This window comes from Physella acuta, unplaced genomic scaffold (genome assembly GCF_028476545.2).
Source record: "Physella acuta isolate Inbredline_101_S28 unplaced genomic scaffold, ASM2847654v3 ptg000231l, whole genome shotgun sequence".
Lineage (NCBI taxonomy): Eukaryota > Metazoa > Mollusca > Gastropoda > Physidae > Physella > Physella acuta.
In genome coordinates this window covers 60,207-77,011 of record NW_026731750.1, presented here as the reverse complement: position 1 = coordinate 77,011, position 16,805 = coordinate 60,207, and the positions used below count along the sequence as shown (strand labels likewise).

The 16,805-nt window shown below is 41.3% G+C and overlaps 1 protein-coding gene across 1 annotated transcript; it reads left to right on the top strand.

The window, feature by feature from the left end:
* Positions 1–10,999: 10,999 nt before the first annotated feature.
* LOC131938061 (protein turtle homolog A) lies at positions 11,000–16,001 on the top strand (the record flags this gene model as incomplete). The annotated part of the gene is made up of 3 exons (XM_059295943.1): positions 11,000–11,139; positions 15,229–15,325; positions 15,881–16,001. Coding segments are annotated over exons 1-3 (358 nt in total), but the record flags the coding sequence as incomplete, so codon positions are not given.
* Positions 16,002–16,805: the final 804 nt, after the last annotated feature.

Below are 16,805 nucleotides of genomic sequence, written 5' to 3'. Positions count from 1 at the left end.
ATTATAATCGTAATAATAACAACAATTACAATCATTAGTTTTTATTTTAATAAATTACTTTCTTTTGCTCTCCCGTATACTGAATGTCTAAATCCACACACCAGCGTACTGTTCTACTGTATCTTCTACGGTGGTTTTTTCTTGGTTCGTTTTGTTATACATATCCTCCCAGCACTGCAAAGAACACATAAAAGAAATATAAATTCGTTTGGGCTTTGTTTACTTACAACCGAGATGGGAAATTGTTTTTGAAATGATCTCCCTTTCATTGGATGAGAGCCAGCGTAGGCAGACCGCAGGGGAGATAATTAACATGGCCGCAGAAAGGGCATTCACTGTGATTTCTTTTATTCGACGTCTTCTTTTTTTAATAAATCGAATGAATACAATCTGTACTCTGCTGGTTCCTACACATTGACTAATTACGCATGTGCAGCTAATTAGATCTAAGAGTAGGTTTTACGTCTGTTTCCGTTTATGCAGCTAATTAGATTTAACACTTTACTTAGGTATTTTCCTAACGCGTTTAGCTAATCAACTTTACGTAACACACAGTGCTAAGTGCTAGTTGATTCATTAGATGCTGTTTGTTGAATGCAAATACTGCAGTGTGAGTTGATTGTTTTGGGTACGCCATAGTAAATGTTATTCTTTTTCCTGACTGAATTTATTTTGTCAGCATATTTTGTCGCTATATTTTGTCGCTATAATTTGTCGCTATATTTTGCCGCTATTTTTTTTTAAATACGAGATTCAGTATTAAAATACCCCGACAGGCTACTAAAACTCTATTTAGCTTGTTTTTTTTTTTAAATAAATATGTACGACTGTGGGGTCGGCGTGGTCGAGTCGGTAAAGCTCAAGGTTGATTAAGTCGAAAAGTTTCGAGTTCGAACCGTCGGGCAGATGAGGTTCGTTATCTGGGGACAGCCACTCTTCTAGGAGAGACAACTCCAAAATCAAACGACTGCTGCCTTGTAGTTAGTTCTTGGTTGGGCAAAGGCTAAGGAAGCAAATCCAAAAAGAAAAGCAGGCTGAAATCGAAATCTTGTACGCAAATTAAGATTTTCTCCAAATGCTTAAGACATTTCTTGTATCAGCTTTGTCTAATGATGACACCCATTTGCTTCAAACGGTACCTCACCCGATTACCACATGTTCACGATACCCTAGACAATACGCCAGTTATTTCAGTGCATACAAGTCTCATTACTCCCCTATAGCTATACGTGACCCTCTGTGAACAGCATTAGAACTACTAATGCGTGTACACAACTCACTCTTCCGCCCAGCGGAACTTCGTCCGTTTTTCGCGAATTGTGTTGTGTCGTAACTAGGTTAAACAGTTTAACCTAACGTTGAAGCTGTTAAACCAAGTTAAATGACGCGCATAAAATTAAACAAGTTTTTATTGTATCAGTGTGTGATTTAATACTGATGAAAAGTTGACGTCCTGATTAAATTTCGGTGTCCGGAAATTCTATGTATTGTTTCTGATATAAATTACTTTATTTTTATAACAAACTTTTTTTTTAAATTTTAATGATAAACTTTGCGTTGTATATTGTCGATAAATTTTCACATTTTAATTAAATATGATTATTATATAGCGTCTTTTAAATCAAACCAGCATCCACTGTAAAAAAACATATTGACAAAATTAGTTAGGAAGTTTTCTTAACATGATATTGGAGTAGGGTAGATATAGAGCTCGTCAGAATCTGAAGTTGTGTGGTCAGCACTAAGCCCAGACAGCTTGAGTTGACCTTCTTTATTATGACACACATCAAACGTGTCGATCTCGGGCTTGTTATAGGGACTTGAACCCACGAATAGAGCTCTAACTTGTCACTTGCTCTATCACCCGGCCACCACATTTCTGTTGAGAACATGCTCGGCTCAAAGAGGGTGTGGGTATGATTTCAGATGTGGTTGTCGATCTGGTTGTAATTGTGGTTGTCATTGTGGGTATCGTTGTGGTTGTAATTGTGGTTGTCATTGTGGGTATCGTTGTGGTTGTAATTGTGGTTGTCATTGTGGTTGTCATTTTGGTTGTAATTGTGGTTGTTATTGTGATCAAACTTTCTGTGATGTAGTAGTGACTGAAGTAGGTAACCACTTATTGAGATTGGGATTAAAGTCGGGCTTATTGTTAATTTCTCCGACGAAATGACCATCTCGGGTAAACTTGTATCTTTTATATCTGCTCGGTTCATTATTTCCTATCACTCCATCAGTTCCGGGGCTGGCGGAAACCGTATGCTCCGACCGTATGAGCCGGAATTTCAGGATTAAGGTTTCCAGCAAGATCTGTAGAAGTCTAAAATCAGAAGGCTCTAAACTTTAATTACAATTTTATCATCAAGTTTGAAAATTATTACAAGGGTTCTCAATTTTTTTTACACAGTCACAGTCTTTACATGAATTTTTTTTTTAATTTAAAAAGTAATAACCTCCATTGCTACCATTTTAAAACAATACATCACATGTCGGTAAAATTACGTCAAATGTATCGGTTGCGTGATACCAAGCTTAGCACTAACTCGTACTCCACTTTTAACACATACATCGATTTCTCATAAATGTTTTAATATTTTTTTATGTGGTGACAGAAAATAAAAATAAAAATTGTAGCTGCAGTGAGGTTGATGCAAATAGTAATACAACAGGTAGTGTTACGTTAGTACTATCAAGAATTATGACAATTACATGTATCTGTTATAGTCTTTTACTATGTGAGGATGCTACCACAACCCGTTTTATTTCTATTTGATGGAGTGTCTTTAGCGTCTAATAATCTATTTGGTAAATCATAACGGCACAGAATCGCTGTTTACCCGCCTACTACTACTACTGCTACTACTACTACTACTACTACTACTACTACTACTACTACTACTCTCAAGTAATCGTGTTGATAATAAACCTCATAGTTTGAGAATCCTCGGTGTTAATTTTTTGAAATTCTATCAACTATCTGATCTAGACCAGCGTTAATTGTCAGTGGGCGTATTCGTCTCCTTGCCATCTCATATAGTATCGATACCATCTCGTACAGCATAGTTACCAACCCCCAGCCTAATCACACAGTATCGATACCATCTCGTACAGGATTATTACCCACTTCCGTAGTATAAATAGTCTCGATTTCCATAGTTACTAAACCCATACTGTATCGATACCATTTACTACAGTCTATACCATACCAGAGTATCGATACTATCTCCTATGTTTGTGGATAATACAGTCTCGATACTTATACCAGAGTATCGATACTATCTCCTGTGTTTGTGGATCTCGTTATAAACAGTATCCGATGCCTTAGAAGAGGAAACTTGAAGCCTTTGATATTCCCGTAAGAAACATTTAATCCTCATGAAAAATAGATGACATTATGAGATGGACAGCTGAATGTAGCGATGATCTTGTCGTTTCATCAACGACGGTGTCAAGTAGAAGAGATTTTTTATTTTAGAAGAGATTTTTTATTTATTTATTTAAAAAGTTGTTCTAGACTTCAGCTTTCTAATGTTAGCATTAGTTTAATGTTGTGGTATATCGTGATTTCAAGTGTGCTATATATGTTAACAGGTGCCTTTAAGGGATTTTGCTGATGGACTATTCATATATTACATTTATTCGATACAATCATACATATTATTATTGAACATTAACTTAATACAGAGTTTATTTCAGGCATCTCTTCGGGTTCTAACGCCCCCAACACCACCCCTACCACGCCCCCCCCCCCCCGGAGAATTTTATTTATTTATTTAAAAATTGTTTTAGATGTCAGCTTTCTAATGTTAGCATTAGTTAATATTGTGCTATATCGTGATTTGGAATTTATAAATATCAAAGGCCGAAAATATCAAGTGCCCTTCTCCTTACCCCCCCCCCCCCCCCCTGAGAAAAAAGTTTGGAAGAAACACTTACTAAATACCAAACAAGTCTATCAATGTCCTTTATTTAAAAACGAAATCGACATATACTACTGTTGTTAATATCAAACCAAAAAAAGTCTACTGTTATCTCCTGTTTTTCAGCTTTACCCTGTGTGACCTCCCTTAACTATTTGTATTCAGCACGTTTTCTTTTAAAAATATGGTTGACGGGGAATGTGTCAGCCAGTATCACGAATAAAAAAAATATTAGATCGGACACCTGAGCTCGTGGTCTCAGGTAATTTTTTCTGCCACCACCCATGTGTGTTTTTTTTCTAAACTATGGTTTCTCTCATGGATTTGTAGGTTACTCGGGGACGTGGGTTTTTATCTGGAATATGAATATGAATATGAATATGAATATGAATATGAATATGAATATGAATATGAATATGAATATGAATATGAATATGAATATGAATATGAATATGAATATGAATATGAATATATATATATATATATATATATATATATATATATATATATATATATATATATATATATATATATATATATATATATATATATGAGAGGCGATTTGAAACCCTCCTCCCCTGGACAAAATCCTGCTTAGTAGTAACTACTGTGTGTAGTAACTAGAGAGGGCTCATATTTATCTGAGCTTGTATACAGTTTGTATACAAGGAGTTAAGATTACCAGTAGAATTATGACATGATGTTTCAGTATCTTCTGCCCGCTGTTGTCGTGAGCACCACTGGGCACGTGCACCGGATGGTGTTTAGGTGTATGAGGGGAGGGACTGGGAGGGGATTTGCGTTTTTATACCGGTCATTTGATGAGTTAATTATATTGGAGATATAAAAATTCTGGGACTTCAAAGGGGCATAACTTGTGGACGCTGTAATTTGTGTACTGGTGGCTTAACCTGTTTTAATTTTCTAGTCAATGCACGAAGGATCAAGATAAAGACGAAGGGGGGGGGGGGGAGTAGGATATGAGAGTTTTTAATTTCAGCTTTGTAGTTTTTATCACCAAAACGACCGAATAATTTTATGTAATATTTTTGTGTGACCTAGTGATTTTCTAGCGTGGCCTAGTTGGTGACCTAGTTAGGTCCATCTTGAGGTCAACTGTTGATTGTGTCCAGACATCTACAAATGATCGGTTGTTGCCCTTGTGTGTCCCACTTGATGCGGTTGTCGCCCTTGTGTGTCCCAGACAATGTGGTTGTCGCCCTTGTGTGTCCCAATTGATGCGGTTGTCGCCCCTGTGTGTCCCAGACAATGTGGTTGTCGCCCTTGTGTGTCCAACTTGATGTGGTTGTCTCCCTTGCCGGACCTAAACATTGTAGTGACCGGCTGAAAAAAAGTCAGAACAAAAAAAAATAGATCAAGTTGTCTCGTTAGTCTAGAACATTCGCCTGTGTCACGTGGTCTTGTATTGTTTTATCTGAATTGGATTTAGAGGGGGGGGGGCAGGATTTGTCTGTTGTTTTTTGGCTGAAGTACCGATTTTTTAAGGTTGTGTTTTAGGTGAAATCAAAATAAATTCGTTGTGGTTTGGTGGCACAGCATGACGATGGTTGTGATGTGGTGGTCCCACTGATTGTGATGTGGTTGTGATGTGGTTGTGATGTGCTTGTGATGTGCTTGTGATGTGCTTGTGATGTGGTTGTGATGTGGTTGTCCCACTGGTTGTGATGTGGTTATCCCACTGGTTGTGATGTGGTTGTTCCACTGGTTGTGCTGTGGTTGTTCCACTGGTTGAGATCTAGCTGATATGGCACTCACTCGAGCAATGGTATCAAAGGATGCTAGGTATAGTTCTGACCACACAATCCTTTCAAATGACCAATATAAACACATGAGTCAAATGGACTGTTAGGTTGGTAATGGTTCTCTGTCTTTATTTAGTAGCTGCTCATTTGTATTGTCGCCTTGTGCAATAATTTCTCAATTTTTACTTTCTCGTATATACGAAGTATAGAGAAAGTCTTGTAATCGTGCAAAAAAAAATCGAGATTTTTACAAATCTCGACGTTTTACACCTCACTGATACGGAAAAACATAATTTTGCAATCTTGTCCGTATGTCTGTGTGTGTGTGTGTCTGTGTGTCTGTGTGTCTGTGTGTAAACACGATAACTTGAGTACCGTTACAGCTATGTTGATGAAATTTCATATATAACTATTTTATCAAAATCGTAGATCCGTATCAACTTTTGAGCGATTTCCGATAACCGGAAGTGGTACTTTTCCTACTTTGAATTTTTCAAAAGCCTATAACTTGAGTACTATTTCAGATAGATAAATGAAATTTCACATGTAAGTAAAAGATCTAATTCTCTACCTTCTGTTAAATTTTTAGTAATTTCCGTTGACTGGAAGTAGTAATTTACGCTACTTCCGATTTCTCAAAAAACTAATGTAAATTTTAAAAGTACTAATAATATTGCGCAATATTATGCGCTTTTTTATTTGGCGTTCACTTGGTGTGCAATTAATTTGTCTACGAGATTTTATTCTATTTTTAAAACTTTAAGTATTTAAAATGGATAAAAAATCATGTCTATAGCCCGAGTTCCCATCCCCTGTTATTTTATATAAGAATATTCGAGAAAGTTTAGGGGAGATCACTCCCGGTTTATTTTTGTTTGCTTTTTACTTTCTCGTATATACGTAGTATAGAGAAAGTATTGTAATCGTGCAAAAAAATCGAGATTTTTACAAATCTCGACGTTTTACACCTCACTGATACGGAAAAACATAATTTTGCAATCTTGTCCGTATGTCTGTGTGTGTGTGTGTCTGTGTGTCTGTGTGTCTGTGTGTCTGTGTGTAAACACGATAACTTGAGTACCGTTACAGCTATGTTGATGAAATTTCATATATAACTATTTTATCAAAATCGTAGATCCGTATCAACTTTTGAGCGATTTCCGATAACCGGAAGTGGTACTTTTCCTACTTTGAATTTTTCAAAAGCCTATAACTTGAGTACTATTTCAGATAGATAAATGAAATTTCACATGTAAGTAAAAGATCTAATTCTCTACCTTCTCTTAAATTTTTAGTAATTTCCGTTGACCGGAAGTAGTAATTTACGCTACTTCCGATTTCTCAAAAAACTAATGTAAATTTTTAAAGTACTAATAATATTGCGCACTATTATGCACATTTTGTTTCGGCGTTTGTTTGGTGCGCAATGTTTTTTCTATGAGATTCTATTCTATTTTTAAAAGTTTAAGTAATTAAAAATCATGTCTACATTCCAAGTTATATAAGAATATTCGAGAAAGTTTAGGGGAGATCACTCCCGGTTTATTTTCTGATTGTCATATGTATTTGTTATAAAAAAATCGGTCTAAAGTATAAAGTCAAGTGACTTTAAAAAATGTACCGGTGCTGTCGCTTTATACCCATAACCCCATACATTCATAACGCACTTGTGCGGCACACGGCAGCGGCACATAAAAAACGACCGGCACTTCGGTGTATGCACCAAACAGCACCTATAGAAATACGGCGTGCAATCTTCCCCCTTCCCTTTTGGTGGGGCGTCGCGCAAGCAACACACGCCGACCCCCAAACAAAACGGAAGTAGTTTCTTCAAACATCCGCCTTGCTATGGCGATGATTAATTTCATATTCAGAAGCCGGTCGTGTTTCCGGCTGCATAATGCATGCGCGGACCGGCTTTTGTGTGCGGTTAAAAGCTGAAGAATAGGGATGTTGGAGCACTAAAACAAACAAAGAATGAGACATTTTTTACCTAAAGATTTGTAGGGCCCGTGTGGTTGAATTGTCGTGTTTAGATTTTTGTGTTTGTTTACTTGCGGTCAATAGGTGTTGTTTTGTTTTCACGGTAGGCAGTTCTGAGAAAAACATTTGGTTATGTGGGAATTTGATATGGGAAAATTGTCGTTAGTTGGGTTTGGGAGGGGGGGGGGGATAGGGTTAATGGCTGGCTGAGAATGTCAGAACAACCTTAAGGAACGTTAATTCGACATTCGTATTCAGGTGTTTGGTTAATGAATATTTTCCTTTTTTTATCATTCTTTATTTTAATGTTGGACGGGATTTTCTTGTTGACTCTGTCCTCAGACTTCTCATCTTTTATGTCCATCTAAGAAAAATCTACAAGGCAGTAGTTTCTTTTAATAAATATATTTTGAAGTTTCCTCTCTAGATGGGATGCTGTCCCGCTAATAAGCCTCGTCTGCCCGGGATCCGAACTCAGAACTTTAGAGTTACCAATCACGCCGTCTCTAAAAAAAAAAAGAAAAAATTCTAAAGGCTGCCGAAATAAATCATACACCATACGTATCTATTAATGTTTTTTCAATAACTAAAAATGTAAATTTAAAAAAAAAATGATAAGCTAAAGACTTCCGCGTTTGAAAAATTAAAGATTAAACTTAAAGCAAGACTTTGCGACAAATTTAAATATAATATGAAGAATCAGACAGATATATTATTTCAAAAGTTAAAAGCATAAAATATCCGATTCTAATTTATAAACAAAGTACTAGAAGTGTAAATACAAATACAATACTAGATCTAAATCCCCTTCTCTATTATTAAAAAATGATATAGAATATTATTTAAAAGTTGATTTTAAACATGAATATAGTAATCGCTTTCTCAGTTTCAATACTCACCAACAAGGCGCCTATCTTACAACACCATATTTCTAGTTTAACGTCAACTTTTTTTTAGTGTTGAACCTGGTTATGATGTTATTTATGTCATGCCACATTTGAAGCACGTGTAAGGTAAACACGTGCGGCATACTTTGTAGAAGCTTGACATCGCTCACATCCATGCACCTTGTCTTGTCAAATTTCTCACCATTTATCTCATCTGTACCTCAGTAATGGAGGCGGGAGCTCGTGTAAGCGTCGTCATGGTAACTTTAGACCGACATTCCAGACATACTTAAATACCGAGTGAAAGTGATATATGTTACTATAATAATTTTTTTTTAAAATTAAGGTCAATGAACTTAGTTCGTTATTTGCTTGTTTGTTCTTCTGTAAGTCGTGTTGCACTGTTTATTTGTTTGTTCGTCTGTGGGTCGCGTGGAACCGTTTTTTGTTCGTCCGTTAGTCGCGTTGCACTATTTGCTTGTTTGTTCTTCTGTATCTCGCGTTGCACTATTTGCTTGTTTGTTCTTCTGTATCTCGCGTTGCACTGTTTGCTTGTTCTTCTGTGAGTCGCGTTGCACTGTTTGTTTGTTTGTTCGTCCGTGTGTCGTGTTGCACTGTTTGTTTGATCGTCTCTGTGTCGCGTGGCACTGTTTGCTTCTTTGTTTGTCTGTATCCCGCGTTGCACTGTTTGTTTGTTCGTCTGTGAGTCGCGTTGCACTGTTTGTTTGTTAGTTCGTGGTACTGCACGCCCCTGACTACAGATCCTAGCGAGGTGAGGCGGTTGACGATTGGATGAATTAGCACGTGCCAGTGCACGTGCACGGCGATAAATCGCGAGACTGTGACGTGATTTGGACGCCGCGCGAGACTTGAAGAATGCGACTCTCGTTGTGACTACGGGATCGGGTTTCGATTTGAAGGAGATGGGGAGGTGGGGGTGTTTGGGCAGGTGGGGGTGTATGGGGAGGTGGGGGTGTTTGGGCAGGTGGGAGTGTATGGGGAGGTGGGGGTGTATGGGGAGGTGGGGGTGTATGGGGAGGTGGGGGTGTTTGGGCAGGTGGGGGTGTATGGGGAGGTGGGGAGGTGGGGGTGTATGGGGAGGTGGGGGTGTATGGGGAGGTGGGGGTGTATGGGGAGGTGGGGGTGTATGGGGAGGTGGGGGTGTATGGGGAGGTGGGGGTGTATGGGGAGGTGGGGGTGTATGTTGAGGTGGGGGTGTATGTTGAGGTGGGATGTAGGTGTATGGGGAGGTGGGGTGTAGGGGGAGGTGGGGTGTATGGGGAGGTGGGGGTGTATGTTGAGGTGGGGGTGTATGGGGAGGTGGGGTGTAGGTGGAGGTGGGGAAGGAGGGGTGAAGGTTATGGAGAGGAAGGGTGTAGGTGTGTATATGGAGGTGGGGGTGTAGGTGCAAGGGTTGTTTTTGTTGTATGCGGGATAAGGAGAAGATATGATCCGAAGGTGGTGATGGAGTGCGGGTATGGTATAAGAAGAACAGATCAAATATTCTGCCTCTTAATACCTAGGATTTCAACTCTCGAACTCTAAAATAGATTTTACAGCCCCTTGTTAATGAAAGAACAATGTTCTTGGCTGTTTTCAAAATGCTTGTATAAAATAAATGCTGTCAAGATTTGGGATAGATATTTAAGGAAGATTAATTTTAGTGAAGTTTTTTAAGGGGTCTTTTGATTATTAATTTGACACCACGTGAATTTTTGTGACTATACAATGTATTACATTTGATAAAGAATTATACTTTAAAATTGTAAATATGTGTTGTGGGAAATAATGAATATTGTAAACAATTGTGTCGGTCTAAGTTCTCTAAGCCAATTATCAAATATAACGTCATCACTAAGACAACACAGTTACCAAGATAGCACATTTAATAAAGACAGCACATTTACAATTACGACACAATCACACAGACACCCATTCACTGTGACTATACAATCACGTTAACAACATATTTTCAAATACGACATAATAATAAAGGCAACACACACAAAGACAACACAATCATTAAGACAACACAATCAATTAGACAACATATTCTCTTAAACACAGAGGCGTAGCGATGGGGGGGGGGGGGTGGGGCGGGTGAGGGGGGACATATGTCCCCGGGCGCCGACCTTAGGGGGCGCCAAAATGGGTTGGAAAAATAAATTGAAAGCTTGAGGGGGGGGGGTGCAAATCGAAAGTTTGAGGGGGGGGGGGTGCAAGTCGAAAAATCTTGAGGGGGGGTGCAAATCGAAAGTTTGAGGGGGGGGGTGCAAGTCGAAAAATCTTGAGGGGGGATGCAAATCGAAAGTTTGTCCCCGGGCGCCGGGAAGGGTCGCTACGCCTCTGGTCAAACACAACCCATCCACCATGACGACAAATTCACTTAGAACACCATCCCTGACGCCACTAACTCCCCCCTCTATCCTCTCCTCCAGGTCTAGCCATGGGCAACCAACACAGCATGTACCCCACCGTGACCAAAAGCGCCAACCTCGGGGGGCAGCAGGTGCTACCGTGTGAGGTGCGGCCAAACAGCAACCCGGACGCCCAGTACGTCGTGTCGTGGACCAAGAGCGGTATCAAGTGAGTACATTGTTTGTGTGTAGGGAACCTGGGCATTGACAGGAGGAACGTCGGCATTGGCGAACCTGGGTATGACAGGGGGAACCTGGGCATTGACAGGGGGAACCTGGGCATTGACAGGGGGAACCTGGGTATGACAGGAGGAACATGGGTATGACAGGAGGAACATGGGCATTGACAGGGGGAACCTGGGCATTGACAGGGGGAACCTGGGCATTGACAGGGGGAACCTGGGCATTGACAGGGGGAACCTGGGCATTGACAGGGGGAACCTGGGCATTGGGGAACCTGGGCATTGACAGGGGGAACCTGGGCATTGGGGAACCTGGGCATTGACCGGAGGAACATGGGCATTTGGGAACCTGGGCATTGACAGGGGGGACCTGGGCATTGACAGGGGGGACCTGGGCATTGACAAGAGGAACATGGGCATTGGGGAACCTGGGCATTGACAGGGGGGACTTGGGCATTGACAGGAGGAACCTGGGCATTGACAGGGGGAACCTGGGCATTGACAGGGGGAACCTGGGCATTGACAAGAGGAACATGGGCATTGGGGAACCTGGGCATTGACAGGGGGAACCTGGGCATTGACAGGAGGAACCTGGGCATTGACAGGAGGAACATGGACATTGGGGAACCTGAGCATTGACAGGGGGAATATGGGCATTGACAGGAGGAACCTGGGCATTGACAGAAACATGGGCATTGACAGGGGGAACCTGGGCATTGATAGGAGGAACATGGGCATTGATAGGAGGAACATGGGCATTGATATGAGGAACATGGGCATTGACAGGGGGAATATGGGCATTGACAGGAACATGGGCATTGACAGGAGGAATATGGGCATTGACAGGGGGAATATGGGCATTGACAGGGGGAACCTGGGCATTGATATGAGGAACATGGGCATTGATATGAGGAACATGGGCATTGATAGGAGGAACATGGGCATTGACAGGGGGAATATGGGCATTGATAGGTGGAACATGGGCATTGACAGGGGGAATATGGGCATTGACAGGGGGAACATGGGCATTGATAGGGGGAATATGGGCATTGATAGGGGGAATATGGGCATTGACAGGGGGAACATGGGCATTGATAGGGGGAATATGGGCATTGATAGGAGGAACATGGGCATTGACAGGGGGAACATGGGCATTGACAGGGGGAATATGGGCATTGATAGGAGGAACATGGGCATTGACAAGGGGAATATGGGCATTGACAGGGGGAACATGGGCATTGACAGGGGGAATATGGGCATTGATAGGAGGAACATGGGAATTGACAGGGGGAACATGGGCATTGACAGGGGGAATATGGGCATTGATAGGAGGAACATGGGCATTGACAGGGGGAATATGGGCATTGATAGGAGGAACATGGGCATTGACAGGGGGAATATGGGCATTGATAGGAGGAACATGGGCATTGATAGGTGGAACATGGGCATTGGGGAACATGGGCATTGATTGGTGGAACATGGGCATTGACATACAAACAAATACACACACACACACTATCAGATCTGATATGGCCCGCTATTCCTCCTTAGATCAACTACACGGTTTAACTAATAATACGAATAGCAGACATATTTCAATGCAAATAGCTTCAAATTTCGGAATATAGAAATCAAGTTTTTTAAAGAAATTTAAAACATCATATTGTAATCTGAATTGTACGCAATAAAAAATGTAGCATTCTCGAAAAATCGTTGCCTGTGTGCTACGTTACATTACTGAAATAGCTTCACGTAAAAATGGTTCTGAAATCAAAATCACGTTTTTAATTTGATTGGATGTATCGAGTTGGTGTTGATCATAGCGTGGAGGTGGAGGTTTAGGGTTACTAGGCTTTGATTTAATCAGTTATTTATGGGTTAGGATTAAACTGTTGGTGTTTAAATTCTGTTTGTTTCGTATTAAATATCCGGTATGTTGTGAGAGTAGGGAGGGTTTTGAAAACATGAAACGCGAAGAGATTAAATATTTATAGGTTGTCATTAATCGACTTTGCTTTAGGCATGCGATGTGTTAAGTAAGTGATGAGAGAGTTAAAGTGACGGTGGACTTTCAGGATGTATTGGAGAGAATGGCAGAGAAAAAAGAGAGCCCACTCTCTAGCAGGACAGAGAACTCTGGAGAGCTGTAGTTGGTGGCCCATACTCCAGCAGGACAGAGAACTCTGGAGAGCTGTAGTTGGTGGCCCATACTCCAGCAGGACAGATAACTCTGGAGAGCTGTAGTTGGTGGCCCATACTCCAGCAGGACAGAGAACTCTGGAGAGCTGTACTTGGTGGCCCATACTTCAACAGGACAGAGAACTCTGGAGAGCTGCAGTTGGCGGCCCATACTCCAGCAGGACAGAGAACTCTGGAGAGCTGTAGTTGGTGGCCCATACTCCAGCAGGACAGAGAACTCTGGAGAGCTGTAGTTGGTGGCCCATACTCCAGCAGGACAGAGAACTCTGGAGAGCTGGAGTTGGTGGCCCATACTCAAGCAGGACAGAGAACTCTGGAGAGCTGTAGTTGGTGGCCCATACTCCATCAGGACAGAGAACTCTGGAGAGCTGTAGTAGGTGGCCCATACTCCAGCAGGACAGAGAACTCTGGAGAGCTGTACTTGGTGGCCCATACTCCAGCAGGACAGAGAACTCTGGAGAGCTGTACTTGGTGGCCCATACTCCATCAGGACAGAGAACTCTGGAGAGCTGCAGTTGGCGGCCCATACTCCAGCAGGACAGAGAACTCTGGAGAGCTGTAGTAGGTGGCCCATACTCCAGCAGGACAGAGAACTCTGGAGAGCTGTACTTGGTGGCCCATACTCCAGCAGGACAGAGAACTCTGGAGAGCTGTACTTGGTGGCCCATACTCCATCAGGACAGAGAACTCTGGAGAGCTGCAGTTGGCGGCCCATACTCCAGCAGGACAGAGAACTCTGAAGAGCTGTGGTTGGTAGCCCATACTCCAGCAGTAGTGACGAGAAATAATAAACGACATTAAATTAATTCGTTCATCACCCTTTATTTTCCTTATTAGTGGTTCATTTAATTATATATTATTTTCAATTTTCTTTTTTTGTGATTTTTATTTTTTTTTTACTTTTTTATGTAATGCGTTTAAACTCTTACATCTTTTATGAGTGGCTGGTTATGAAAAATATTTGACAATACATGTAGACGTATCTGTCTGAGGCACGCCATCATGAGCAGCATATAACATCCCGACATCTTCCTGCTAGCCATCGATTGACGAGCAAGTGACGGTGCGTTAAAATGGCCCGTCTTATATCTCGCGTTAAGACGGGCAAATGACTAGTAACTGAACTTGATATAGTTAATCTACGCCGTGTCAAATGAGTTATTGATCTTAGCTTGATAACGCTGCGTCGATTACCTCCCCTGACGTTTTATGGTGTTTTGAAGGGTGACTTTATTTTTCAATGCTTCAAGGCCAAGTTTTAAAAGTACTGATTCTAATTTTTTTTCTGCGTTGTTGATGAAAAGACAGATGTGTTTTTGAAAAAAGGGGCAGACATTAATTCGGGTTTGTCGCATATGGGGCTAATGTCCATTTAGGCATTTGTCGCATTTGGGCGAACGCCCAATTAGGAAACGGCCTTTGGTCAAACCACATTTAGGCATGTGTCTTCCGGGTATTCCCAAAGTCCCTATATAAGACGAAGTAGAAATGGGTAGGTTGGGTGTCACTATTATAATATTTCTTGTGATATTTCTTTTATGGTGATTCTCATGATGTTTTTATGTTTTGATGTCACGCTTATGAAGACTTACGTGATGTCGCTGTTATAATGTTCTACCTAATGTTATTCCTATGATATTTCATGTAGTAGTAAGTTTTATGATGTTTAAAAAAATATCACTAATTTGGTATCGATAGTATGATGTTCCACATGATATCATTAATATGATGTCGATATCTCGATGTTTCTCGAGTATTTGATGTCTCTCATGATGTGTGTACTTCCCCTCATGATATCGATATCATGATGTTTCTCAAGTATTTGTTATGTGATGATGTCTCTTATGATGTGTGTATATCTCTCCCCCCCCCCCCAGGGACTCGCTGCTGGTCAAGTTTGAAGGCTACAACAACCCGGCGGTCATGGAGGGATACAAGGACAGGTTGGATGTGGTCAACAAGGCCTCGCTACAGGTGGGTTGGCGGCTGGTTGGTAGATGGGTTGGTAGATGGGTTGGTAGATGGGTTGGTAGATGGGTCGGTAGATGGGTTGGTGGCTGGTTGGTAGATGGGTTGGTTGATGGGTTGGTGGCAGGTTGGTAGATGGGTTGGTAGATGGGTCGGTAGATGGGTTGATAGATGGGTTGGTAGATGGGTTGGTGGATGGGTTGGTGGCTGATTGGTTGATTGGTTGGCGGCTGGTTGGTTGATAGGTTGGTTGGTGGGTTGGCAGCTGGTTGGTTGATAGGTTGGTTGGTGGGTTGGCAGCTGGTTGGTTGATTAGTTTATGGGTTGCTGGTCGGTGGGTTGTGTCTTTGTTGATTGATGGTTGATGGGTTGGTATGTTGATGAGCGGTGGATCGGTTGGTTGTGGGGTTGGTGCCTTGGTGGCTTGATGTGTTGACGGGAAGATGGTTGGTGATTGTTGGTGGGTTGCTAAATAAGATGGTGGGTTGGGTGCTGGTTGGTTGATAGGATTGGGTGTCCTCTTGTTTCATATTTGACATAATCATCGTCCTCTTGTTTCAGATATCACATATTGAGAGCAGTGACGAGGGCTGGTACTCCTGTGAGGTGTACTTCACTGTTGAGAGAGACGACAAGAAAAGATTACCCTCCGATTATTCCTGGGTTTACCTAACCGTACACAGTGAGTACAGCACCAGTTGTCGTTCTTGTCTCTTCTACTCTAGTCCTGTGTAACAATGAGTACAGTACTTGTCTGTCTTCTTCTCTAGTCATGTGTCTGTCGTCCTTATAGTTTTTTCATTGTTTAGAAGAAAAATGTAGGAAGATTTTTGTTTAATTAATGATATGACGGTATCGATGCCTCCTTTACCAATACTATAACGGGCTCGATACCTTCTTTAATTAATACCATGACAGTATCGGTGCCGCTACTCCAAACTAAGATGGTATCGCTGACCAATCCGTTTCGTCACGAGCTGTCAAGTCATATGACGACCGTGGACAAATGGTTTTGTCGTGTTATACTGTTCCCTCATCCCTACCTTTACCCATACCCCCACCTCACCAGTGTTTCTACCAGACTTTTTTTTCCGGGGTCACTTGAAATTTTCTGTTCTGGGGGGGGGGGGGCGGACACTGTTAAAAGTATATATTGTTTATATAAATTCCATTTCGTTCGATGTGGGGGGGGGGTAGACTGTTCGGAGTCCCCTCTCAGCCTAAAACATCTCCCTTCTCACGATTTACAATATGACTGCGGTTAGTGATTTGTGGTAACTAGTTTGATTTTACTGAAAATTCATTTCAGTATTCTAGATATTTTATTTTTATTTTTATGGGAACTTTACACCCTGTAAAGTGTAGACTGAAACGATGTACTATAACCCGTTTGTCTTTGTTGTTGTGTTGTTTTTTTAGCGCAATTTCCATTCTGGAGAATTGCGTTTATTAACGCGTCATTTCTGGGAATGGATGGATGGATGAA